This window comes from Pleurodeles waltl, chromosome 7 (assembly GCF_031143425.1).
Source record: "Pleurodeles waltl isolate 20211129_DDA chromosome 7, aPleWal1.hap1.20221129, whole genome shotgun sequence".
NCBI lineage: Eukaryota > Metazoa > Chordata > Amphibia > Caudata > Salamandridae > Pleurodeles > Pleurodeles waltl.
In genome coordinates, this window is record NC_090446.1 from 1382823240 (window position 1) to 1382850764 (window position 27525).

A 27525-nucleotide genomic window follows, 5' to 3' on the forward strand; every position below is an offset into this window, starting at 1 on the left:
TTGCTTTAGAATGTATATATTGATCTTAAAACTTATTTATAGTGTGTGGGTGTGATCCTGTGTCCACAAACCCCCTACTGCCACTGGACCTGTTTAGCAGCAAGTGCCCTGCCACATCCTCTTAATGATCTAAGAGAAGAGTATTTTATTTTGGCAGTAGGGTATAAGTGATGGTATATGGGCCATTGCCCCTTTATTACAATATAATATATAAACCCACACATAAATACATACATGTATATACACATACATATATTCACTATTTTTTATTTTGGTCATTCCTGTGTAGGTTTGCAACAGAAGAGTAATAGTTATTTTTGGTACTATCATTCTGTCGTTTGATAGCAGACTGTAAACATTATTATATGAGAACATAAAAGTGCTCTCCTTTAAGTCGAGTGTGGTATATCTGGGCTCCCTGAAGAACTGAATCAGCCCAAAGTACATATGTATATATTGAGTGTAGTTATTTGGGTCTATTTATAATTATTTGTATGTTTCATAACTCACTCTCCCCTGCCCTTTATTTTTTTTACTGCGTCTTCCTTCAATGGGGAGGTGGGAGGGTCATAGGTGAATCTAGAAGAGCTTCAGGCTGCAAAACCTTCATTACAGGTAAGTAACTTGTTTCTTTTCCAGCATGAAATCTCTTCTAGATTCACATGCTATGCACAGGCTATGTAGTGGTATTTACCCCTTGTGGAAGAGAGAGTGAAGTTTGAATAGTGACAAGTCTTCCATATTAGATCTTTGCTTGTATAGATATATAACTATAATTGTAAAGGTATTTATGTAGTGCTTACCACCCCAGACGAGGTATTGAAGTGCTTTTATTGCCGAGAAGCACACTGCTCTGGAACCGAAGGTCAGTAGTTAGTACAACAGAGTTTATGGAATATGATCAGCGATGACTACTAGCTGCTGCATCACTAACCTAGAGAGGAAGTCTGTTTATGCACTTAATTAGCATGAAACTAACTTTTTACATTTTGTTCCATTTCTGTGCCCTCAATATGCTTCAACTGTATTTGTAATTGTGATGTTCTGATTTCAGCTCTCCCAACCACTAGTATGTTTTATTCCCTGTTGTGTGACTGTTCTTGTAATTAGGAGGAAAAATGGTATGGTATACCTACATGACTCAAAGTTTCATGCTTATTGTCCGGGGTGTGGGTGTCAGAAGAACCATACATTTAGCTGGGTATTTGCTCGACACAACTGCAGTCAGTTGATCACCTTCCATGGGAGTATGATGCTTTTTTATAAAATTTATTTTTTATTTTGTTGAGGTGGTCAACATGCCATCAGTGCTACTCTCCCTTGAATAATCATAAGGTGGTCTCTTTATAAAGGTTGTCTTGAAGTTTGTCTTGCCTTCTAAGACAAATTACAAGTGGACTGATTTCCAAAGTCATTTAGGTGACGTAGCTGGGCCTTGTTTGGAATTTGTAATGTGGTCCATAACACGTACTAGATTGTCAGAGGAAGCGTGGATTGCTTTACACAGACTTGATCCTCCTCGGACATCGCGCAGAGGGGACCTTTCACTGACCTTAATGGCCGCTTTTGCCCATGTTGATGCTCACTGGAAGTCAAATTATAGACTTGTATCACACACAATCATCTTTTGAAGTCAGGTGGTGGCCCAAATTTTTGTTTTCTTTCTGTTGCAATGTGACCCAGGAGACATTGCTTCACCAACGAATGTCACTCTTGTATCTTTATGCCTATAATTCTATTGCCTTGGGGCATGACACTGCTGTGGAATATACCTTAGCAAAGGACACTGTTTGCTGTAGTTATATTTTTGTTCTATAGCAAAGTTGGTCTTTAAATAGTGTGGGAAATGTTAACATTTCATTACCACAAGTTTGTTGTGATAAGGCATAATAATGTACATTATGGTTTATATTTGAACCTGTGATTGCCTTAGTTATGAATATCTTAACCTTTAGCATTTGAATCATATAGGGATGCAACCCCAAACACTTTTGGGCTTTGCTTTGTCTAGAAGGTGCTCTCATCCCTGCTGTGTGGTAGCAGAAGTCCAAGGTCAAAGCGTCCTAAGGTTAACACCATCAGCAAAATTGTGTGTAAAACCTTGAAACTAAGGTTGTATTTTAAAAGAAAAGAGTGCACCTTCCATTCTGTTTAGATGAAAGCAATGTCAAATGGCTCTGTGTACAGGGATTCTAAGGGTACTGTCAGGTAATCAGATCTCTAGTGGACGTTTCTGAAGATAAACTGTAGAATAGAGAATATTTACCCTTATTTCATTCTTAAAATCGCAGGATGATGTTAATGAATGATTTTCTAATAAACTGCTATTGAAAGAAATGTACTATTGCAGGATGATGTTGTCAAGGGTCTGTGCTAGCAGTAAGAATTCTTGATTTCTTGCCCAGTAAGGGTAGATAGCAAGAGTGACCCATGTCACGTCTTGTTACAAGTTTCAACATATCATGGTATGGCCGCACACAGTGTGGAAAACAGAACTGCTTTATAACAATGTAAAGATGTGTTGTATGCAGATCCTCATGTTACCTTTCCTGCATGTGTTGCACAGGTAGGTGGCCAATAGTTAATTACTTAAACATGATATCCTTGTATTATTTTTTTTCTACAAACTCCTAGCACTTCTCACCAGAGGTTACTCTGTGTAACACTTTCTTTACAAGATTCTGCCTTCAAATGTAATTTGTAAAGAAAAGTGATGTGGGTAAAGCATGATGTAAGGTAACTGAGCATGCCTTGTGCAGCATGCACATACTATAATTTTACATTTCTAAGCCTTGTGGTGTGTGCAAGATATGGTTCATATGATGTGCCCCATGAATGTCCTACTGAAATTGACTGTGGAGGTTTTATGAAGTGTTTGACCTTAACAGTGTCCCCTGAGGGAAACAATACTATCCTCATCCTCAGAAATAACCCCCTACCTTACCACATTATTTTTATTTTATCTTATTATTATTTTTTAAATATAAACATTGAATTTTCTTTATTTTCTACTCTAACTGAAAAGGGCTGTAGTAGTGCAGAACTGCTGATCCACAATTTGTGAGCCTTTTTAAAGTTGTGCAAGCCCCTTTAACTTGTCCCCCGTTTTGAATTTAAGAACTGTAAATGTTCAGTGTTAGTTTCAGCAGTAAACACAATGGAGTTGTTCTTCTGAAAGTGCAAGTAGAACTGTCTGTATTAGTTAAGACGCTCAGTAACAACACTGTGTGCCTTTTTTTTTTAAATTGTCAGTTAAATCATTGTTTATGCCACTATAAGCACAAATTCAACTGCTTTAGATCACATGGTGTCATAGTGTAGGAAAAGGCAGCTTGGTTAGGAAGTGGAATGCAAAAGAAACACAAGCCTTTGTTTCACTTTGCTGCTTACATGGAGTATTTCTTTTGTAGATGAAGACAAATGAACATGCATGTTCCCAAATGTATATTGTGTGCTTCTAAACATATATATGCCCTTAAGTACCTACAACGTGAATCATTTACACACAGCCTATCATCCCTTCTATTGTTTTTCAATATTTGCTGATAGCCTGCAAGTTCTGCATCTACACGGTTATTGAAGAACACAGCAGAGTTTTAAAAGAAAACACATGTGGCCATTAAACTGCTCTAGAGTTTGTTTTGGCCTGGCTTGAACTCACTTCCCTTTATAAAAGTGTTCTGTGCCGTGAGGCTCTGAAGAGAGCACAGGATTATTTGCATTGCTTTTGGACAATTGATTTATGAGGCTAAATGAGGAGTAAGTGATGGAACTTACTTCTTATTGAAGGAGCCTCTAACAAACCTTTTTTTAATCTATGTTTTTATTACGTTCAGGAAGAAAACAAATACAACAAAGGGCAAATGATGGACAGCGGTACCGAAGAATGACCCTGTTTTCCATAAAGAAACAAAAGAAATCTTAACCACCCTCTTTCTGTGCCCTCCTCCCCTTCCCCTACAGACACTTATTTTCACATTGTTCGGATGAGACAGAATACCAGAGTATACCCCACATCACATCATAATAATACACAGAGTCTCACTGAAACCACCTCCTGTGTCTCATGGAATGACAACACTTCTAGAGAGTAATACTCCAGCCATTTGCACCATACTTTATGGAATTTCCAGGGAAAACCCTACTGACATATGTGACTTTTCAGACGCCGTGTACATATCCATGGCCCTTTACAATTGCTGTAACGTGGAGCATTCTCCGGACCCCCAATGTCAGGCTATGTCCCTCTTGGAGACCACCAATCTGAGGTTATACAACAAAGGTTGGGCCCTACGGATATTAACGTTGTTTGGGATCCCCAGGAGGAGGAATTTGGGATCCAGAGGAATTGGTGTGGATAAACTCTCCATGATTGTGGTTCAGTAATCCTGTATGCGGGGACAGTCCCAGAGTGTATGAGGAAATGAACCCTAAGAATTCGCATCGCATCGCAGACAGTACGGATCTTTAGCCCTTTTTATAGCATGGAGGTGGCACCTGTCAAAGTATATACCCTGTTACTTACTTGTAACTCCCATTCTCCAGTATTGGTATCTTTTATAGATTCACATGGTTGAGTCAATACCCGTCGAAGTGGGAGTCACAAGGTGTCATAGTAAGCAGTATAGGTCAGTACAATAAGGCTGTAAAGGGAATACAGAGTTTAGCTTAATAGCCTAGGTATGTTTAAAAAAAAAAAAAAAAAAAGAGAGCAATCAGATGGCAGTACCCTCTGGAATACTCCCAATAGATGCATCTTCTATTAGATTTTCAAAGCACTAGTGGGTTAAACCTCACAGGCCAAGAAGGAGAGTCTCTAGGGGAGGACGGTGGGTCACATGTGAACCTATGAAAGATACCAATCCTGGAGAAATGGAGTTACAGGTAAGTAACACATTTATTCTCTAGTATTGGGGTATCTTTCATAGATTCACCTGCTTGAATTAGAATAGTCAGCAGTGCAATAAATTTATATAAAATATAAATGCATACAATAGTGGATTGTGGGTACAACATTATACATTATATACCAGTCTCACCTTATTAGAAAAGATGCAGGGGTACCGCTTGACCCACAGATGTATCAGTGGTCTGTGCTGAATCCAGACAGGAGTGCTGGGTGAAAATGTGTCTGCTCCTCCAGGTTGCAGCACGGCATATGGAAAATGTCACTTACCCAGTGTACATCTGTTCGTGGCATTAGTCGCTGCAGATTCACATGCTGTGCATAGTCCGCCGTCTGGTGTTGGGTCGGAGTGTTACAAGTTGTTTTTCTTCGAAGAAGTCTTTTCGAGTCACGAGACCGAGGGACTCCTCCCACTTTGGTTCCATTGCGCATGGGCGTCGACTCCATCTTAGATTGTTTTCCCCGCAGAGGGTGAGGTAGGAGTTGTGTATGCTATTAATAGTGCCCATGCAATGGAATAAATACGTATGTACAAAATGAAGGTTTAATGTAATATATTTACAAATGTACAAATGTTCAAGATCTACTTCTAAACGGCTACAGGCTCCCGGGGAGGAGGGTGGGCGCATGTGAATCTGCAGCGACTAATGCCACGAACAGATGTACACTGGGTAAGTGACATTTTCTGTTCGGTGGCATGTGTAGCTGCAGATACACATGATGTGCATAGACTAGTAAGCAGTTATCTCCCCAAAAGCGGTGGTTCAGCCTGTAGGAGTGGAAGTAGTTTGAAATAAATTTCTTAGTACGGCTTGACCTACTGTGGCCTGTTGTGCAGATAACACATCTACACAGTAGTGTTTAGTAAATGTATGAGGCGTAGACCATGTTGCTGCCTTACATATTTCGGTCATTGGAATATTTCCGAGAAAGGCCATAGTAGCACCTTTCTTTCTGGTTGAGTGTGCCTTTGGTGTAATAGGCAGTTCTCTTTTTGCTTTAAGATAGCAGGTTTGGATGCACTTTACTATCCATCTGGCGATACCTTGTTTTGAAATTGGATTTCCTGTATGAGGTTTTTGAAAGGCAATAAACAGTTGTTTTGTCTTCCTAATTTCTTTTGTCCTGTCAATGTAGTACATTAGCGCTCTTTTGATGTCTAATGTATGTAGTGCTCTTTCAGCTATTGAATCTGGCTGTGGGAAGAACACTGGTAATTCCACTGTTTGGTTTAAGTGGAATGGTGAGATAACCTTTGGTAAGAATTTTTGATTTGTTCTTAGAACGACCTTATGTTTGTGTATTTGAATAAATGGTTCTTGTATGGTAAACGCCTATATTTCACTTACTCTTCTTAGAGATGTGATGGCAATGAGAAATGCAACTTTCCACGTTAAGTATTGCATTTCACAAGAATGCATGGGTTCGAAAGGTGGACCCATGAGCCTTGTCAAGACAATGTTGAGGTTCCATGAAGGAACAGGTGGTGTCCTTGGTGGTATAATTCTCTTTAGGCCCTCCATAAACGCTTTAATGACAGGTATTCTAAATAGGGAAGTTGAATGAGTAATCTGCAGGTAAGCAGATATTGCTGCGAGATGTATTTTTATGGAAGAGAAAGCTAGATTTGATTTTTGTAAATGTAGTAAATATCCTACTACATCTTTTGGAGATGCATGCAATGGTTGGACTTGATTATTATGGCAGTAACAAACAAATCTTTTCCATTTACTTGCATAGCAGTGTCTAGTGGATGGTCTTCTAGCTTGTTTTATGACCGCCATACACTCTTGTGTAAGGTTTAAGTGTCCAAATTCTAGGATTTCAGGAGCCAAATTGCTAGATTCAGCGATGCTGGGTTTGGATGCCTGATCTGTTGTTTGTGTTGTGTTAACAGATCTGGCCTATTGGGTAGTTTGACAAGAGGTACTACTGACAGGTCTAGTAGTGTGGTATACCAAGGTTGTCTTGCCCATGTTGGTGCTATTAGTATGACTTTGAGTTTGTTTTGACTCAATCTGTTTACTAGATATGGAAGGAGAGGGAGAGGGGGAAAAGCGTACGCAAATATCCCTGACCAACTCATCCATAGAGCATTGCCTTGAGATTCGCGGTGTGGGTACCTGGATGCGAAGTTTTGGCATTTTGCGTTTTCTTTTGTTGCAAATAGATCTATTTGAGGTGTTCCCCAAATTTGGAAGTAAGTGTTCAGGATTTGGGGGTGAATTTCCCATTCGTGGACCTGTTGGTGATCCCGAGAGAGATTGTCTGCTAGCTGGTTCTGGATCCCTGGAATAAACTGTGCTATTAGGCGAATGTGGTTGTGAATTGCCCAATGCCATATTTTTTGTGTTGGGAGACACAACTGTGTCGAGTGTGTTCCCCCCTGTTTGTTTAAATAATACATTGTCGTCATGTTGTCTGTTTTGACAAGAATGTATTTGTGGGTTATCATTGGTTGGAATGCTTTCAACGCTAGAAATACTGCTAACAATTCTAGGTGATTTATATGAAACTTTCTTTGATGTACGTCCCATTGTCCTTGTATGCTGTGTTGATTGAGGTGTGCTCCCCACCCTGTCATGGAAGCATCTGTTGTTATTACGTGTTGTGGCACTGGGTCTTGGAAAGGCCGCCCTTTGTTTAAATTTGTACTGTTCCACCATAGAAGCGAGATGTATGTTTGGCGGTCTATCAACACCAGATCTAGAAGTTGACCCTGTGCATGTGACCATTGTGATGCTAGGCACTGTTGTAAGGGCCGCATGTGCAATCTTGCGTTTGGGACAATGGCTATGCATGAGGACATCATGCCTAGGAGTTTTAATACCATCTTTGCGTGTATCTTTTGTGTTGGATACATAGCTTGTATCACCTTGTGAAAATTTTGAACCCTTTGTGGACTTGGAGTGGCTATCCCTTTTGTTGTGTTGATTGTCGCTCCTAAGTATTGCTGTGTTTGACGAGGCAAAAGGTGTGACTTTGCATAGTTGATGGAGAAACCTAGTTTGTAAAGGGTTTGTATAACAATCTGTGTGGTGTGAACACTTTGTTAGCGAGTTGGTTTTGATTAACCAATCGTCTAGGTACGGAAACACGTGTATTTGCTGCCTCCTGATATGTGCAGCTACTACTGCTAGACATTTTGTAAAGACTCTTGGTGCTGTTGTTATTCCGAATGGCAACACTTTGAATTGGTAATGTATTCCTTTGAATACGAACCTTAGGTATTTCCTGTGCGAGGGATGTATCGGTATATGGAAATACGCGTCTTTTAGATCTAACGTTGTCATGTAGTCTTGCTGTTTCAGTAGTGGTATTACGTCTTGTAACGTGACCATGTGAAAGTGGTCTGATTTGATGTAGGTGTTTAGTGTTCTGAGATCTAATATTGGTCTCAGAGTTTTGTCCTTTTTTGGTATTAGAAAGTACAGTGAGTAAACTCCTGTGTTCTTTTGTGTTTTTGGTACTAATTCTATTGCGTCTTTTTGCAGTAATGCTTGAACTTCTAGTCCTAGAAGGTCTATATGCTGTTTTGACATATTGTGTTTTCGGTGGGACATTTGGAGGGAGTTGGAGAAATTCTATGCAATAACCATGTTGGATAATTGCTAAGACCCAAGTGTCTGTTGTTATTTCTTCCCATGATTTGTGTGGATTAGTCTTCCCCCCACTGGTGTTGTGTGAAGGGGTTGTGTGACCTGTGAGTCACTGTTTATTTGGAGGGGTTTTTGGACCTTGAAACTTTCCCCGGTTTCTTGGGAATTGGCCCCCTCTGTATTGGCCCCGAAAGCCACCCCTTTGATATTGTCCCTGGTAGGGAGGTGGTCTTGATTGTGAGGTGCTGGCTTCTGTGGCTTGACCTCGAAACCCTCCTCTGAAAGTAGTTTTGCGAAATGTGCCAAATGTGCCTCTGCCCTGCGGGGAATAGAGTGCGCCCATGGCTTTAGCTGTGTCAGTGTCCTTTTTTAATTTTTCAATTGCAGTGTCCACTTCTGGGCCAAACAATTGCTGTTCATTGAACGGCATATTGAGCACTGCCTGTTGTATCTCAGGTTTGAAGCCGGATGTGCGCAACCATGCGTGCCTCCTTATTGTTACAGCAGTATTTATTGTTCTTGCAGCTGTAGCTGCTGCATCCATAGAAGAACGGATTTGGTTGTTGGATATATTCTGTCCCTCTTCGACCACTTGTTTTGCCCGTTTCTGGAATTCTTTGGGGAGGTGCTCGATGAGATGCTGCATCTCGTCCCAATGGGCTCTGTCATATCGCGCTAGGAGTGCTTGCGAGTTGGCGATGCGCCATTGATTTGCAGCTTGTGCTGCAACCCTTTTTCCCGCTGCATCAAACTTGCGGCTCTCCTTGTCAGGAGGTGGTGCGTCGCCTGATGTGTGCGAGTTGGCTCTTTTACGAGCTGCTCCTACGACAACTGAATCTGGTGTCAGTTGTGATGTAATAAAAGCAGGGTCTGTGGGCGGTGCCTTGTATTTCTTCTCCACCCTTGGAGTTATTGCTCTGCTTTTAACTGGCTCCTTAAAAATTTGTTTAGCGTGCCTTAGCATTCCCGGGAGCATAGGAAGGCTTTGATAATTGCTATGGGTGGAGGACAGGGTGTTAAAGAGGAAGTCATCCTCGATAGGCTCTGAATGTAGCGATACATTATGAAACTCTGCTGCCCTAGCTACCACCTGTGCATATGCTGTACTGTCCTCAGGTGGTGAGGGCTTAGTGGGGTACGACTCAGGGCTATTGTCCGATACTGGAGCGTCATAGAGATCCCATGCGTCCTGATCATCTTGGCTCATGGTGGTATGTGCTGGTGATTGTGGCGGAGTCTGTGCCGGCGATATATGAGTTGCCGGTGGTGGAGTTACCTTCTTTACCACTTTTGCGTGTGGTGTCTTTTCTTGTTGTTGGAAATCTAGTTTCCTTTTTCTTCTGATTGGGGGAAGAGTGCTGATCTTCCCTGTACCACTTTGTATAAAGATCCGCTTTTGCGTGTGATCTACATCTGTTGTTTGTAATTCCTCCTCAAATCTGTGTCTTTGTAGTTGGGAGGACAGTGATTGTTCCTCTGAGTAGGAACTGGCTTTCGGTTCGGTTACTGGGCGTTTTGGCACCGAAACCGTGTCTTTTGTTGTTTTCGGCTCCGACGAGATCTTTCTCTTTTTCGGTGTCGTACCCTCTCGGTGTCGACCATCTTCGGTGCCGCTATCTCTGTGCCGAGCAGCTTGGGTGCCGCTGTCTCTGTGCCGAGCAGCTTGGGTGCCGCTGTCTCGGTGTCGACCCTTTTGTGCGGCACTTTCTCGGTCCCGAGATTGCTGCGTGCCTGTGTCTCGACCTGAGTCGGACGATCTCGGCACCAGCTCGCCCTTTTTCGGTGCCGATGGACGGTCACCTACTTTATGGGTTGAGCCATGGCCTGTTGGCAGTGGCGTCCCCTGGGCTTTGTCTGTTTTTTCGTGTGTTCTTTCTTTCGACGTCTTACTCACGGTTGGTTGCTCGTCGACGTCGAATTCTTCGGAATCCGAATCGCGGATGGAGAAAGTTTCTTCTTTTTCTTCCTCCTCGAACCCTTGTTGTCCTGTCGGCGTGGAAGCCATCTGTAACCTCCTGACTCTTCGGTCCCTGAGCGTTTTTCTCGACCGAAACGCGCGACAGGCCTCACACGACTCTTCCTTGTGCTCGGGGGACAGGCACAAGTTACAGACCAAATGTTGGTCTGTATAAGGATATTTACTGTGGCATTTAGGACAGAATCGGAACGGGGTCCGTTCCATCAGTCTCGATGTTGCACGTGGTCGGGCCGACCAGGCCCCGACGGGGGATCGAAAATACCCCGAAGGGTTACCGGAGCTCTTTAAGGCTCGGTGTCAATTTGCCCTAACTATCCCGATACCGAACGAAACAATACCGACGAATTTTCCGTTGATTCTGACTAACTTTCCGACCCGAAACACGGAGCGAAAAGGAACACGTCCGAACCCGATGGCGGAAAAAAAACAATCTAAGATGGAGTCGACGCCCATGCGCAATGGAACCAAAGTGGGAGAAATCCCTCGGTCTCGTGACTCGAAAAGACTTCTTCGAAGAAAAACAACTTGTAACACTCCGACCCAACACCAGACGGCGGACTATGCACAGCATGTGTATCTGCAGCTACACATGCCACTGAACATATATTTTCAGTGGACACTCCAGCAAAAAAGGCTGCTGTTGTCGCAATTGCTTTCATAGAGTGTGCTCTAGTCTTCTATCTTAAGGGTCTGCACACCTTAGAATGGCAGAATTGAATGGCCGATTAAATCCATCTTGCTATGGTGGACTTGGAGACTGGTCCACCTTCATTATTGTTACCTTTGGCCACAAAAAGTTGATCAGTAGTATGCATATGTTTTGTTCGATGTAAGTCAAATTTTAAACATAATTTTAAACATCTCTTGACGTCAAGAGTATGAAGACTTTGTTCCGCTGGTGCATGAGGATTGGGAAACAAAGTTTTAAGTATAACCGGCTGATTTAGATGAGTCAGTAGGAGCTTTTGGTATGAACCTGGGATTAGTTTGCAGGCTTACCATGGTATACTTGAATTGCAAGAAAGGTTCTTTAAAAGTGAACGCTTGTAGTTCAGTTACTCTTCTGCTACAGCTGAGAGCAAGTAAGAGAGCCACCTTCCAGGTAAGGAATTTTAACTGAGCCCTGTGAACAGGTTCAAATGGACTTTTCATCAATTGAGATAATATGGTGTTAAGCTGCCATGCAGAAGGCGGTGATCTTGTTGGAGGATATGTTCGGAAAACCCCTTTAAGAAATTGGATGATTAATCTGTGTGACCATAACGAAGAAGATCCCAAAGTTTGTATGTAGCTGGAAATAGCAGTTAAATTAATCTTGACAGATGAATTTGCTAGACTGGATTTGGCTAATGATAATACATACAGTAACACCTACTCAGGAGGAGATGTACTAGGATGTATGTTAAATTTCTTGCACCAAAGAAAAAAACGCTTCAATTGAGGTCATAGGTTCTGTTAGTGGAATCAGCTTTAGCCCTCGCCAGAATTTTGCGACAATCCTCTAAAATATCTAGGTGTTGTAGTTCGTGGTGCTCAGGAGCCAGGCTGATAAATGCAGAGAAATCGTGTCTGGATGAAAGACCCACTGAGTGTTCATCGACAACAGGTCTAGCTGAGGCTTGAGTTGAATGTGTTTGTCTACTGACAACATCAGGTTCTTGGTAAACCAGTGTTGTCTCAGCCATCATGGAGCAATGAGTATCAGCTGGCAAGGTTCATGTTTAATTTTTCTGAGAATCCTGGGAATAAGAGGGATTGGGGGAGAAGCGTAGGCAGAAATCTCAGACCACTGCATCGAAACGACATTCCCTCAAGATCCCTTTTGAGGGTACCTGCTGGTGTAAAACCAACATTTCTTGTTCTCTTGTGATACAAATAGATTGAGGTTGGGCTTGCCCTATTTCTGAAATATGGTATCAAGGATATGCTGCTTTAACTCCCATTTGTGACAGGGCTGGGGTGTTCTTCTCAAGGTGTCTGCTAGATAGTTGTGAACTCCTGGGAGATGTTCCACTTTTAAGGTCACTTGATGAGCTAATGCCCACTGCCAGATATTTTGAGCTTCATGGGAAAGAATCTGGATTTTGTACCTCCCTGTTTGTTGAGATAATGCATGTTCATCGTGTTGTCTGTTTTTATCAACACTGAGGAGCTGTAAATTCTCGGTAGGAATGCTTGAAGAGCTAGAAAGATTACTTTGAGCTCGAGGGAGTTGATATGTTGCTTTGACTGATCTGGGGTCCAATTGCCCTGAATTTGCAGGTCTTGCAAATGAACTCCCCATCCTCCTAGAGAAGCATCTATTGTAATGACGTATTCTGAAGTGGGAGAAAGGAACTTTAGTGCTGCAGAAAGATTGTTGGAGATAATCCACTAGGGAAAGGATGTTTGCATGACAGATGTGATCTGTTTCATGTCGTTGAAATGTCCCTCCAACTGAATCCACTGTGCTTCTAATTGTTCTTGGAGAGGTCGCATTTTCAGATGAGGATATATTAGGTGTCTCGTAGGTCACTAGCATATAGTTTCCATCCCATACCCCTTCTATGTCTTCAGCCCAATTTAGGGGGGAGGCCAAACGTGCAGCTTTGAGTGTCAAACCTACTTTGCCAGCAGGGGAAAAGATATAATCAAGGTGAGAGAACACTATGAGCCCCTGAGGAGTAGGTTCTCTCAAACGGGTGAAACCTCCTTCAAAGGTCAGAGAGGCCCAGTGTGGTCGTGAAACGGGATAAGTGCGTGGGGCGTGTGGCCGAGTTCATTGAGATTGTTCTATTAAGCTTGGGCGTCAGTACGTCACTGACGTCTCCTCCAACCACATTAAGTGTGGAGGAGGACTCTAGAAGGATATCAAGCCACTTTTTTCAAGTTTAGCAACTTGGAAGCAGGGGCATAAACACTAATTAGTGTGACATCTTGTCAGTCCCAGTGACCCCTGACTCCAACATTTCTTCCCAGCAAGTCTGTGCATTTTTGTAGAATTATAAAGGGAGGGTTTTTATTAACCAGGATGGCTACCCGTCTAGACCTAAGTGTGCTATTGCTACATGGGCTCCCTTCCCCAGGAATTTACAGTGTGTGTCGCTGAGGTGGGTTTCCTGGAGGAGGACAACCAATGGTTGGAGTTGTTTAATGTTTTGGACCACTAGGCCCCTTTTGACTCTGTCCCCCAGGCCATTCACATTCTAGGAGAGAGTATGGACACTGCCTTAGTGTCTGCCATCTGGGTGCTGATTCTGTATGTTTGAGAGAGGACGACGGGAGTAAGGCAGGTGCTCATCTCTTACCTGTGGAATGACGCAACGTGTATTGAGCTAGTTGGATTGCGGTGTGGACCATTGCTGTGGTAACCCTGCCTAGAGTGAAATGGAACCTCCTTCATGCAGTTGAAACATCAAACCTAATACCCTGTACAACCCCTTGTCCCCATCCCACAAGGACCCCCGTGAGCAAAACCCCCATAAATTAATATAGTAACTGCTCAGTAACGGTAGTTGAGAGGTCTGTATCCCACCACCCACAGCCACTGATTCAATTACTTCAAAATAGTAAGAACGATAGCCGAAGGGCCAACTATCCCTTTTAACAGTGGCCCAGTGAGTGTTAACACAAAGTTCAACTCCATGCACCTAGAGCTGACAGTTAGGGGCGTGGTGAACGCAGTTCCACAATCTGCAGGCCCAGGATAATGTGCCATGCTGTACATCATGGTATTGCCTGATCACTTGCAGTAGGTAGATTCTGTCACGCAATAACCGGAACGTCTTCATGAGTATTTGAGGGTGCCAAAGAATGGGGACCCTCACTGTTGGAGTCCTGACTCTTTCCCCCGTCAGCATTGGCAAGTTCTGTTTCCTGGTCAGCAAATTCACTCTTTTGGTCTGTGCAGTCTAGTTTGAGCATCTTCACAATGGTGGATCTGGGTCTTTTCTGGTGGGACTGCATGCCTTACTGCCAGGGTCACCTTAGTTCTTTTGGACGGGCCCCTGCAAAGGGTCAGGATCCATGCTCTCGTCTCTGGATCGGTTCCTCTAAACAGGTCCCGGCTTCGTCTGTGGATTGAAAAAACAAGGATTGCCCCTGGAAGAGAACTTTTAACTTGGCTGGAAACAGGAGCATATATTTCAGCTGGAGGCCTCGTAGTCTGGCCTTGACATTGTCAAAGGGGCGCCGCTGCTTTTGGACTTCCCTAGTATAATCAGGAAAGATGAGAATTCTGGAGTTGTCATGGTGCAATCTTGCCAAGTTTGCTTCCTTCCCCTAGGGTCACATCTCTGTCCTAGTAGTTTAAAAATCGTGCTATCACCCTTCGAGGGAGAGGCCCAGGAGGAGGGCGGTTCCCCAGTGCTTGACGGGCCCATTCTATCACAAACCAGGAGTCAATGTTTACTTGATGAAGGGTCATGCGCAATCAGTCAGAAACTGCAACATGTTGGAGCCCTCCACACCCTCCCGAAATCCCACATAGCGTAAATTGTTATGTTAAGCCCTGTTTTTAGGGTCTTCCAGTCACCAAAGCACAGTCTTGTTGACAACTCGGGTCTCAGTCACTGCTTTGTGGAGGGTTTTGAATCTGGGATTCCGCTGGAGACTCTCCCAGTCATAGTACACAGATCCTGGCAGAGTAGGGCTTTGCTGGAGGACTGCATCACCAAGAGCAGGGTTGCATTATCGGGCATGGGCGATGCAGAGCTCTCTGGAGGAGGGGAAGTTACCACCGTCGTGTATCAGTCCCACTTCCCCTGATGGGTGGGACTGGGGTCTTTATTCTTGACCATGACTTCAGCGCGTGCACTCCCCTTTAGCCTATCATAGTAGCTCAAAAATGCCTCCCAAGAGCCCCAGGTTCCAGGTGGGTCCGAGCCAGTTCACCCCACACTCATTCCCCAGATCTGCAGGAAGAGCAGTCTGTCCTGGAGAGCAGTCACACCATGAGGTTGCATTCTCCGTAGGCACACAGTGGTGGGCCATTCATAGTTATGCGGCTGCCTTTCCCCAAGCAAAGATATGGCAGGCTCTGGTTCTCCTCGCCATGCGGGGTCAAGGGCGGGCCCCTCTCTGTGTGCACCTTCTTGCCCTCATTTGCTGCAGTGTCCAATTGCAGGCCTCGAGGCTTGTTCCTTGCAGCAGGCCGACAACACCGCAGTCATCCCCTCCGGGTTGCACTTCCCCTTGCGGTGGACCAAGGGGTCTCTGCGGCTGGCATGCAGTCAGGGTTTGTATTGGCCGTATGGGTCATGCCGCTATGGTCAGGATGAAGGAAGGATTTATGATGGGCTGGTGTGGAGCTCCATTACAGAGCGTCCAACTCCATCAGCATCGTGGCCACATCCTGCCTCTAACAATCTTCTGTGTAAAGACACAAATGTGGCCACACACACTGATGCCATCCAAAATAATTAAAGTACTCGAAAAGCCTAAGTTAACTTTGCTTATTCAACCATATGAAACATTATTTAACAAACTTTAAACATTACACTTTGACAGAGTCAGTTAGCTGTAAAATGCATTTAAAAAGCGCTTTACAGAAACTGCCATTGAGTATCACTGGCCCAATGATGTGCTACTGCAAATAAGTTTGAAAGCCTACCATTGTTTTGATCATCTTTATTATGTCTTAACGCAACACACCTGTTGATCCATCACATATTTTGTTCTCTCTGAACATGCTATAAAAATCTGCATTTACAAAAGGGCAGAAGCGGACAATAATTGTTGCTGAAGAGATGCAGAGAGTATTGAGTGAAACTGTACAAGTTACTTGCCTTTGTTAAGGATGTATCTGGTAGAGACATATTCTAGTTGTGGATTCCTTACCTTTTAATTTCCCCATGCGTCAGACTGGATCCGGAGATTTTAATTCGAGCAGTACCTCTACGCGCCGTCAGGTGGCGTCGGTTGAACCGCAGGAGTCATTGGCGTTGTTTTCGCCGTGATGACGCCGTGGTCATATATAGGTGCCACCCTGGTGCACTGGCGTCAGTTTCTTTTCACAACTTTCCACGCCAGTAGCAGGGAGCCATGAAGAACAAAGAGTGGTGCTCCAAAACTAGGGCCGTTAAGGGGAAGTTCCTGTCCCTAGAAATCAGTTCGCAGAGAGGGGAGGATGGGCGGGCCAGTAAGAAATCTGCAACTAGAACATGTCTCTACCACATATATCGTTAAGGAAGGTAAGTAACTTGTACATCTGATAGAAACTTCTAGTTGCAGATTTCTTACCTTTGAATAGATACCCAAGAAATACCATCCCCGGTGGTGGGCTGCAAACCAAGATCACACCAAGAAGTCCTGCAGGACCGAACGTCCAAAGTAGCTGTCCCTTCGGACCCGACTGTCCAGGCAGTAGTGTGCAGGGATGCCCATGTTGCTGTCTGACATGTCCAGGACTGGAACGCCCCGTGCTAACGCTGTGGTAGCAGCAGTAGCTCTGGTGAAGTGAGTGCGCAAACCTTCAGGAGGTTGCTTTTAATCCAGAGCGTAGCACATTTTCGTGCATAAGAGTACCCATCGTGAAATGGTCCTCTTCTGCACCGCTTCCCCCTTCTTTGCACCCACATATCCCACAAAGAGTTGATTGTTCACCTGGAAGTCTTTGGTACGATCAAGGTAGAACGCCAACGCTCTTTTTGGGTCCAGACGGAGGAGTCTCTCCTCTTCATGAGAGGGATGTGGGGGTGCAAAAAAGGTAGGCAAGGAGATTCACTGTCTGACATGGAAGGGTGTCGCTACTTTAGGTAGGAAAGAAGCCCTTGTGCTAAGTACCACTTTGTCAGGATGTATAGCCAGGAAAGGTGGCTTAGATGACAGAGCCTGGAGCTCACTTACCTTGTTGGCAGAGGTAATGGCAACTAAAAAGACAGTCTCAATAGTTAAGAGCCATAAAGGTCAGTTGTGAAGCGGCTCAAATGGAGTACACATAAGGTATGTTAATAGCAGGCTTTGATCCCACTGGGGCATGATTAATGGGATAGGAGGAAAGATATGTGTGAGACCTTTAAGAAACCTCCCAACTATAGGAGATTTAAATAAGGACATCTAATCTGGTAACCTCAAGAAAGCAAAGAAAGCAGAAAGCTATCCCTTAAGAGTGCCCAGGGTGGAACCCTGCTGGGCAAGGAAAAGAATAAAGAGAAAGACTTGAGAAAAAGGAGTCGATAAAGGGTCGACAGAATGGTCGATGCGCCTTGTCACAAATTTCTTCCAACGACAGGCGTATACAGTTTTGGTTGAGGGACGCCTGGCTGCCAAGATAACATTACAGACTTCAGGTGGCAAGTCAAAAAACGTCAACTATCACTGCTCAATCTCTACGCAAGGAGGTGGACAGGTACAGATGGAGGACCCTCCCATGCTGCTGCGACAGAAGATCCTCCCGAAGAGGAAGTCTGATCATAGGAGCTATTACCATGCTGAACAGCTCGGGATACCAGACTGTTCGTGCCCAGTCCAGAGCCACCAGTATAACTTGGGCCCAGCCTTGCTTGATCTTCAGAACTCTGGGCAGAAGTGGTATGGTCGGAAAGGTGTACAGGAGGCCTGAATTCCACTTGCGACGAAAGGCGTCGCAGAGGCAGTGCTGGCTTGGAAACTCCAACGCGCAAAACAGCGGACATTGCACATTCTCTACAGAGGCGAACAAGTTTAACCAAGGTTCTCCCCACTGAAGCAAAAACCCTCACGCCATTCGTGATCGACCATGCATCGTCGGCTGAGTTAATCTGCTCTGGCACTCAAAGAGCCCGCCAGGTGTTGAACCACCAGGGAAATGCCCTGATGTTCCAGCCAAGTCCAGAGGCAAAGAGCCTCTTGAGAAAGGCTCCACGACCCCACTCCGCCTTGTTTGTTGCAATACTACATGGCGGTGGTGTTGTCTGTGAACACTTGCACTGCTTTCCCCTTGAGAGAGGGAAGGAATGCTTTTAATGCTAGTCGAATCGCTCGGAGCTCCAGATGATTGATATGGAGCCCGAATTCCGCCGGAGACCAGAGGCCTCAGATCTCCGCCTCTCCCATGTGGCCGCCCCATCCCAGGTGTGATGCATCTGTCACGACTAAGATCTAGTTGGGGAAAGGAGAGGGATCTGCCCTTGAACCAATCCTGTTTGGTTAGCATCCACTGCAGGTCTCTTGCAGTTCCTTCCGAGATCTGGATCTTGTTGGAGAGATTCCCCTGATGCTACGCTCACTAGAACTTCAGGTCCCACTACACAGCCCGCATATGACATCTGGCATTTAGAACCAGCTGGATGCAGGAGGCCATAAGGCCCATTAGCCTCAGAGTCATTATCACCGAAATCCAGGACAGAGGCCGAAACATCGGTATCATAGCCTGAATATCATGGACTCGCTTTTAAGGAGGATATGCCCGAAACTGCACTGTATCCAGAACAGCTCTGATGAAAGGGAGAGTCTGAGAAGGAGTCAGATGTGACTTCGGCACGTTGATAGTGAACTCCAGCAAATGCAAAAGGTTCACCGTAGTCTGGAGGTGGAAGACGTCTCTGGGGCGCGTTCACCTTCAACAGCCAAATTGTCGAGACAGGGGAAGACTGGGAACCCTAAAATGCGCAGATGAGCTGCCACCACTATCATCACTTTCGTGAACACCCAAGGGGCACTGGTAAGGCTGAAGGGGAACACGGTAAACTGAAAGTGATCGTGACCTACCACGAATCATAGGTAATGTCTGTGGGCCAACAAGACAGGAATATGGAAGTATGTGTCGTGTAAGTCCAACGCTACAATCCAATCTCCGGAATCCAGGGCAGATACGACCTGAGCCAATGTCCCCATTTTGAACGTCTCCTTTTTGAGAAAGAGGTTGAGGGACCGAAGATCTAATATAGGACGAAGACCTTTGTCGTTTATCGGCACCAGAAAGTAATGGGAATAGCAACCACGACCTACTTCTGGCAACGGAACCCTCTCTATAGCTCCTTTGGCCCAAAGGGCTTGGACTTCCTTGCGGAGAAGCACCATATGAGCTTTCGATATTCAATTGTATGAAGGTGGCGTGGCCGGAGGAAGTGTCTCAAAGGGGAGGGAGTAGCCCCTTCGGACAATCTGGAGGACCCACCTGTCTGAGGTAATGGATTGCCATTGGGGCAGGTGATGGTGAATCTTGCCGCCAACTGGTTCCTGGTCTACCTGCAGACTAGGAAGGTTTGGAAGCTGAGAAGGGGTGGGGGTGGATTGGGTGACCCGATGACTCCCTGATCCCCGGGGCGTGGGATCCCACGTCTGCGCAGGCACTGTACAGCATGCGCAGTCGATGGCTGGGGGGGGAGGGGAAGGATGCGGGTTGGTGCCTCTTCTGTAGCCACGAAAGGGGCGAAAGGCAGACTATTGGGGTCTAGAAGTGGGCGCGAGGCCAAGGGAGCGGGCCGTGGCTCGGGAATCCTTAAAGCACTCGAGCGCAGAGTCCGCCTTGTCTCCGTGTGCCAAAGGATTGCTGGACATCCCCTGAAAAGCCAGATGTTCTCAGCCAGGCGTGGCATCTCAATGCCACCGCAAATGCAACCGATATGCCCAGAGAGTCGATCGTATCTGGTCAACAACGAATCATGAACTTCGCTGCATCCCTCCCATCTGTTACGGCTTGAGAAAGGATAGTCCGGGCCTCCTCCGGAACTCTATGCAGCACTTGGGACTGTTGGGAGAAAACGACTTCTTCCCCCAAATTATCCAGTCTTTTTGATTCCCTATCTGGGGGTGCCGCAGGGAATGGGCCAGATGAAGAGGAAGCCTGAATGACAAGGCTCTCAGGTGTGGGGTGTTGGGTGAGGAATTTTGGGTCTGACGGCACAGGCCGATGGGGGCGGGTTATCGCCCTAATCATAGAAGCCCCTGTTCTGGGCCTGGACCAAGAACCCAAAAGGAAGTCTGTCAGTGCCTCATTAAAGGGAAGAAGGGTCTCGGGAGAGGAAGACCCCGGCTGAAGCACATCCGTTAGGATATTAGGCCTAACCTCCACAGAAGGTAGCTGAGGTCCAGGACCTCAGCCGCCCGTCTCACCACCATGGAATAAGAAGCACCCTCCCCTGTAGCCACGGTAGGAGGAGAGAGCATACCAGTGTCAGGGGAGGTGTGTAGACCACTGGCATCACCCAAATCCTGCACCCAGTCCATTTGGGGGCCAAGCTGTTATTCTTAAGGGCCCAGTGTCCCCTCCATGCTCTCCCTGTATCCATACCGACAAGCATTAGGGTCTGGATCAACCGTGGGCCCAGGAGAGCCCATAGAGGACGGAATCAGCATTGAGCAAAGCCGTTCCAGCTCCGGGTTGTCCGGTATGAGGATGGGATCAACGTCGACTGTGGGCCCAACCGATGTCAGGAGTGTCGACGTCTGACCCAACGCCGGGGAAGGTCGCTGTGGCACGACCAGCATCGGGACAGATCAGCAATTGGATCCAGAGGGGCCCTTTACAGCCATGGCCGAAGCAGACGACTTTGAACCCGAGGGGGCCCCCACCAACTCACCTGTGCCCGAGGGCGCTGAAGGTGGGTCTGTCTTCCCAAAAATGAGGCACATTGCCTCATTAAATTCCTTGAGCTGGGCAGGGGTGGCTCCAGCTCCTGGGAAGCCGAGGAAATGCGGAGCCGACTCAGATGAAGGCTCCGAGAACAGAGGCCTAGAGCGTCGACGCTCTTCCCGCACCATATCGTCCGAGCAACGGGATGAAATCGAAGAACGATTGGCCTTCTTCGACTTCTTCTGTTTGTGACCCGAGTGCTCGAAGAAAAATCTTCGGATCCAGTCAGACGCCTGGGGAAATTCAAAGGTAAGGAATCTGCAACTAGAAGTCTCGAACAAATAAAGTATTTATGGCAGGCTGAAAATGGCTAAACATCTGGAGCACACAAAATCAGGATGTTTCCCTTCACCAACATTATTCCTATCTCCCATGTTAATGTCGTTCGTTCCTGGGGTCTTCTTCCCTCGGTCTCCTTCTGCTGCATATCATACACCTCCAAGTTCCAAGGTGTAAAAAAATTATCTGAAGGCCTGGCCACGCATAGGGGGGGAAGGGGCTTAAGAGCCTACTCGCAAGGGATCTGGTTTCACCAGACACACCAATCTCCAAGAAAAAAAGTTTAAAACAAGTAGGACTTTCCAGCTCCAACCACTAGATGGTGGAATATGCACAGCATGTAACTCTGGAAGAGATTTCATGCTGCAAAACCCCTTCCTCAAAGAAAAAATTGCCATGCCCAGCCTAACACTCGAAGGCAGGAATGTGGCACATGTTGCAAACATCTTATCTGAGAGATTGTCGGGGTCCTAACTTAGGGTGACGATGAGGGGAAGTGAGATCACCGTCTTACCCACAGAGACTATTGTAAGCATGCAGGGTTTAGCTCAGACCACATAAGTTGCTATCTGGTAGGGCCCCATGGTGCTGGACCACCACAAAAGCTGGGTTAAACAAAGAACAAACTCATAAAGGGATGCAGTGATGGAGTGCGCTCTCGGCAGAATGACCATTCAGCTCACCTGCACTTACAGAAATATTTAGGGAAGCTAGTGTGGACTCTATGAAATCCTCGTTGGTGTGTCTGAACTTACTGGGCTGTTTGGTGGCTTCCAAAAAGGCAAGGTTAGCCACATCTGTGAAGGTCTGAAGAGCTTCAGCAGGGTTTCCTCCTAACAGTGAGGACACAGGCAACAAATAGCAGCAGTCTGCATGTTAAATTTGCTTGATGAAGCCCCAGCTTATATTTCAGAGTTCAAATAGTGGGGGAAAAATCTATTGCCAATCAAAGTCAGTCCATCCTCCAGATCCAAAGGATCCATCCAAAAAGGCTGGGGGAGCTTCCCTTTTCAGAGACGTGTTTGAGACAATCCTCCCTAGACAATACTGCAGTGGTAACACTTTCCGGGGGCTGCTCTGGGGAGAAACCTTTAACAACGAACCAGTATGTGATGTCCTCAGGGGCACCAACAATCCTTCATTTTGAATCTACAAAAATTAAACATTCATGAATACCTACAGGTACTCCTACCGGTTCAATGGCGGTATTTGCCAAGTATTTATCCTGTGCACACATTCCAATGATCGCAATTAATACTGGAAAAGATTATACGCCTAGAGTTTGCTAAAAATCAATAAATACAGAAAGTAATGAACACAAAGGGTCTGCAGTCTATTCTAGTCCCATTGGCTTAATTTATATGGGAAAACCAGTAGACAAAGTATCCAAAATTCTACTTAAGCTGCCATCAGCCAGGGCTTCTGCAGAGTGATTACATTCCGGAGACTACAAATTAGACCGACCAACGGAAGAAATTCCATTCAGGACCCACTAAATGGATTTACCTGAGGAGAACAAATTTGAAGTTTAAGGGGCTCCTTAGTATCAGAGATCACGTGAACTGTTGTCAGTATTCACAAAATAGGATAACTAGTGGAAAAGAAAACCAGGGGGATCTCAAAGAATGTCATACTCCGATCCTGGGGGCGTTGGGATAGGTTTGCAATTCCTGATAAGTTGCTCCTGGTCTGAAAGGTCAGACAAGTCGAATATGTCCGCCATGAAGTTCACATTCTGATGGGAGAAATTCTCACCAACTGCTGGTACAAAGATGAATCTTAAAAGTCCCGCAGCTGTGCAGTTAATACAGATGCCACTTATCACTCCTACAGGACTGTGGTGTGACCCCAAAGATGGGAGAACCTCTTATAAAACTACTGGAGCAGTAGTGGGTACAGAGAGCCTAGCATGGTAGCCAGAGGAAGAGGGTGAAATTGGTAGGCTGCACTCTCTCTACTAAAGAGAGGCTCCTTCATCCAAAGCTAAAAACCAGTGAGGTTCTCGGGAATAACATGCATGATCTCATGTCAACAAAACAACTAAGAGATCCACCATATGTACTCTTATTCACACAAGGAAGCGTAACTGACACCAGTAGCAGGAGAATGCCAGAAGAGGGGTGGAGGTAAAAACACCTGTACTTTTGGACTAGACTCAAGCTGACACCACCACCAGCCACCCTTACTGCCTGTGATAAGAGTGCAAGGATCGTGATAAGAAAGAAAGCATAGCATCAGCCATACAAACAAATGGAAATAAAACAATAACAAAAAATATATATATATATAATAAAAGTGCAGCCAAATTAAATGGAGTCTATCATCGGGCATGGGCATTGATGTAGACACATTGTACCTCAAACAACTGATTACCCTCAGGAGGGCAATAAACTCCTGCCCTCACACCTTCACACCCACACACAGAAAGTAGGGAGGTATAAATTACACATACATGTAACAATACACACATACCGTCTGATGTCCCGAATACTTGCAAGACACATGGAAATTAATGAGATCTTCTCCAACAATGATATAGGAGACACCATATCCATCATCAGCCACCTAGAAGAAATGAGAAAATGCAAAGTCAAAGACTGCTAGCCACTAGGAAAGCTGTAGGAGCAGAAAACAGACTTAGGGCCCTAGGAAGTAAATAGATAGACAATGCTCAGCTGTGTCTGAAAGGTAAGTAGAATAATGGGCCTAGCAACTGCCTAGCCAGGCATACAAAGGGTATTAAGTATGTAGGGCCACACAGTCCCAGATATTCCACTGGAAAGAGAAGCACCACGCATGTGATCTATCTACAGCCAGCCACAATTAACCATATGCAATATGCATTCGAAACGTCCAACATTCTCTCCCACCCAAATAAAAGGGGAACTGGATTTTAATCTCCCAGAAAATACAGCTTGCTTTCTAGCTCAAAAAGATAACTTTATACTGACCGGCCCGAAGCCTCCTCCACAGGAGACGTACTCCGGGTAATTCACCAAGTCAAATAGCTGTGTCAGTTGAACAGGAGTCTGGCTGGTGGAGAGACGCCACGGTTCCGATAGTACCTGTCGATAAGAAAGGAATAGGAAAAGACAAATTATGAACAAAACACTCTTAGCAAATTACCTCACACACCATGAAACAGGACGTGTTAAGTGATGGTTATGAGTGATCATAGTAGTGTACATTAAGTCACTTTAAAAGACCCAGAGGAGCTGTGTTCAACCTGGAACTCTTTAGAAGCTACCTATAGCAGCATGTAAAAACCTTTCAATTTGCAAGCCCATGCAGTATAAAACATGAAGATACAGGAAATAAAGACATATGCTGGCTCAATGCCAAGATGCACTGTTGGATGAAGTGTTTATATACTGCAAAAGCTTAAATACATAAACATTGACCCCTTTGCCTCTCAGTTGCTTCTCAAAACAATATATAAAGAGAATCAGGATTACAAGTCATTATCTTCACTTTCAAATCACAGGACCCTAGTTAATATCTCTAAACAGTGAATAGAATGGAAAGCTCACCTTCAAACCAAGGGGGCAGAAAATTAGAAAAAGAGAAGAGGAGACAAGTTAAAAAGACCAGTTAATACATGCATACAGGTTTCACAAAGAAGCAAGATCTATGTCAGTCTCTGAGTGAGAGACTAAACAGTAACGTTAGGCATTACTGCTATATGGTGGTCAATCCATTTGACCGCCATGTACCAGATATCAATAATGTAGACATTTTTTAACAAGGCTGTATAGTAAGATATTTGGCTACACAGAAGGAGTCTGTTAATCTTTCAACAGCAAATGGATGAAACTAACTACCTAGAAATGTGTCGTTTACAGGTTACTAAGCCTTTGCTACGACAATAACTAACTAGGAGTTTCTTGGGTTTCCTATTTTGTTTTTTTACACAATATTGAATAACTTTCATATAAATGATGGGAGCAAGCTCATCTACAGGAGAAGGTGAATTACGATACAAACATGTGGAAATTTGGTTTGGTGTACATGACAATCGAAAGTGAACTTACAGGTATAGAGTACCTTAGACAGGGCAATAAGAATGCACAGTCTGACACATGCTTTCACTATAAACTTCGTGGCACCCCCAACCAGCCCAGTGAGTCCAGAAACACAAACGAGGATTCCTTGAAGTCCACACTAGCTTCCCTAAATAATTCTGTAAGTGCAGGTTGGCTGAATGGTCATTCTGCCTGAAGAGCACACTCTCGCTGCATCCCTTTAAGATTTTGTTCTTCATTTAACCCAGCTTTTGTGGTGGTCCAGCTCCAGGGTGTCCTACCAGATAGTAACTTATGTGGTCTGAGCTAAACCTTGTTTGCTTACAATAGTCTCTGTGGGTAAGACAGTGATCTCACTTCCCTCCATCGTTAAGTTAGAACCCCATAGGCCCCCTAGATAAGATGTTTGCAGCATGTGCACATTCCTGACATCTAGTGTTGGGCTTGGGCACTGCAAGTTGTTCTTTGAAGAAGGGGTTTTGTGGCATGAAATTTCTTCTAGATTCACATGCTGTGGATATTCCACCATCTACTAGTTGGAGCCCCAAAGTCCTACTTGTTTTAACCTTGTTTTTGTCTTGGAGATGGGTGTGTCTGGTGAAACAAGATCCCTTCCGAGAAGGCTACTAAGCCCACCCTTTGCGTGGCCAAGCCTGTTTTCTGAGGCGGCAAACAACTCGATGGTTGGAGTGCTACATATTTGTAAGATGTTTTGTACGACATTGTGTTGCAAGACCCATTCGTCATTTTCTACCAGAATTCTGCTGGGAGTGTCTGCCTGAGCTTTTTGGACACCTGGGAGGTGAGTTGCTGTGATCTTCAGATTCCTGGCTAAGAGCCACCTCCAAATCACTTCAGCCTTGCACAACAAGGGCCTGTACCTCGTTCCTCCCTGCTTGTTGAGAAAGTACATGTTGGTTGTATTGTCTGAGCAAGCAGGGTCGGAGTCATGAATGACATGCAAAAGCCCTTGAGTGCTTGGTGAACTGTGCATGGCTTGAGGAGATCAATGTGATAGGTCATTTCTGTCTGAGACCACATGCCCTGAATTTGGAGGTGATCTATGTGAGCTCCCCATCCTAGTAATGCTACACCGGTCACTAAGGTTTTGAGAGGGAACCTGTTGATGAAACAGCATCCCTTGCAGGAGACTGGCTACAGAGCACCACCATTTGAGGGACTGTTTTGCATGAAGGGACTGCTTGATCTTGTCCTCCCAGTTGCCTGTTAGTTGGTCCCACTGGTCTTCGAGGCATTCTTGGAGAGGCCACATGTGGAGGTGAGGGAGGAGTGAGGCAGATGAAAAAGACCATTGAGCAGAGAAGAGAGGACACTGCCCTCAGTGTTGGATTAAATACCTTCATGAGAGAGAGCCACTTCTGAAGGATAGATGCATGTTTCTCTTCCAAATAACATACTTTTGCCTGCATTGTGTCCATGGAGGCTACCAAATAATGTAAAGTCTCAACTGAAGTGGGTGTGGACTGGTTGTGGTTTCTGTGAAGCCCCTATCATTGATCTAGGTTGCAGGTCCCATTGTAATGACATTGGGCTTCTTGGGAAATTGACACCTTTATGAGCCAATTGTCTAGATATGGGTAGACAAAGATTTGGTGCTTCCTGAGATGGGCCGCCACAACTGCCATGCACTTTGAGAATGTTCTGGATGCTGACTTTAGGGCAGTTGGAAGTACTCTGTACTGGTAAGTGTCCTTCCCCCAAACGAACCTCAAGAAATGTTGATGCTTTCTGCTGATTGGAATATGAAAGTTTGCATCTTGAAGGTTGATGGAGCAAAGCCATTCTCCCTGGTGTAATTGGGGTAGATCTGATGTAATGCCAGAATCCAGAACTTTTCTTGCCGAATTCTCTTGTTGGTTGCTTTGAGGTGGCGTATGGGTCTGAATCTGTTTTATCCTTTCTTTCTCACCAGGAAATGCCGTGAGTAAATGCCTGTCCCCTGCTACTTGTGAGGAACAGCTTCCACCAGCGCCTTCTTTACTAGAATGCTGACTTCAGACCGTAGCAATGGGAGATGGAAATTGGACTGTTTCAGAGGTAGGGACAGTTGTGGGCTGTTGAACCTGAGAATACCCATTTTGTACACTATTCAGAACCCAAGCATCTTGGTGGTGTTTTGCCACTCTGTCAGATAACGAGAAATACTTCCCCCTACTGGAGTGGGTATTGGAAGAGGGAGCTGAAAG

General features: G+C 45.1%; 1 protein-coding gene across 10 annotated transcripts in view; it reads right to left on the reverse strand.

Moving 5' to 3' along the window:
• LOC138246371 (carnitine O-palmitoyltransferase 1, liver isoform-like) overlaps window positions 1-27525 on the reverse strand; it is a 389657-nt gene that overhangs the window by 33066 nt on the left and 329066 nt on the right. For all 10 annotated transcript variants that reach the window (XM_069200934.1, XM_069200927.1, XM_069200924.1 and 7 more), the window contains 2 exons: window positions 24248-24361; window positions 23769-23861 (listed from right to left, as the gene is read on the reverse strand). In XM_069200934.1, the coding sequence (XP_069057035.1) occupies window positions 23769-23861; window positions 24248-24361 (207 nt within the window). The remainder of the gene's footprint in view (window positions 1-23768; window positions 23862-24247; window positions 24362-27525) is intronic.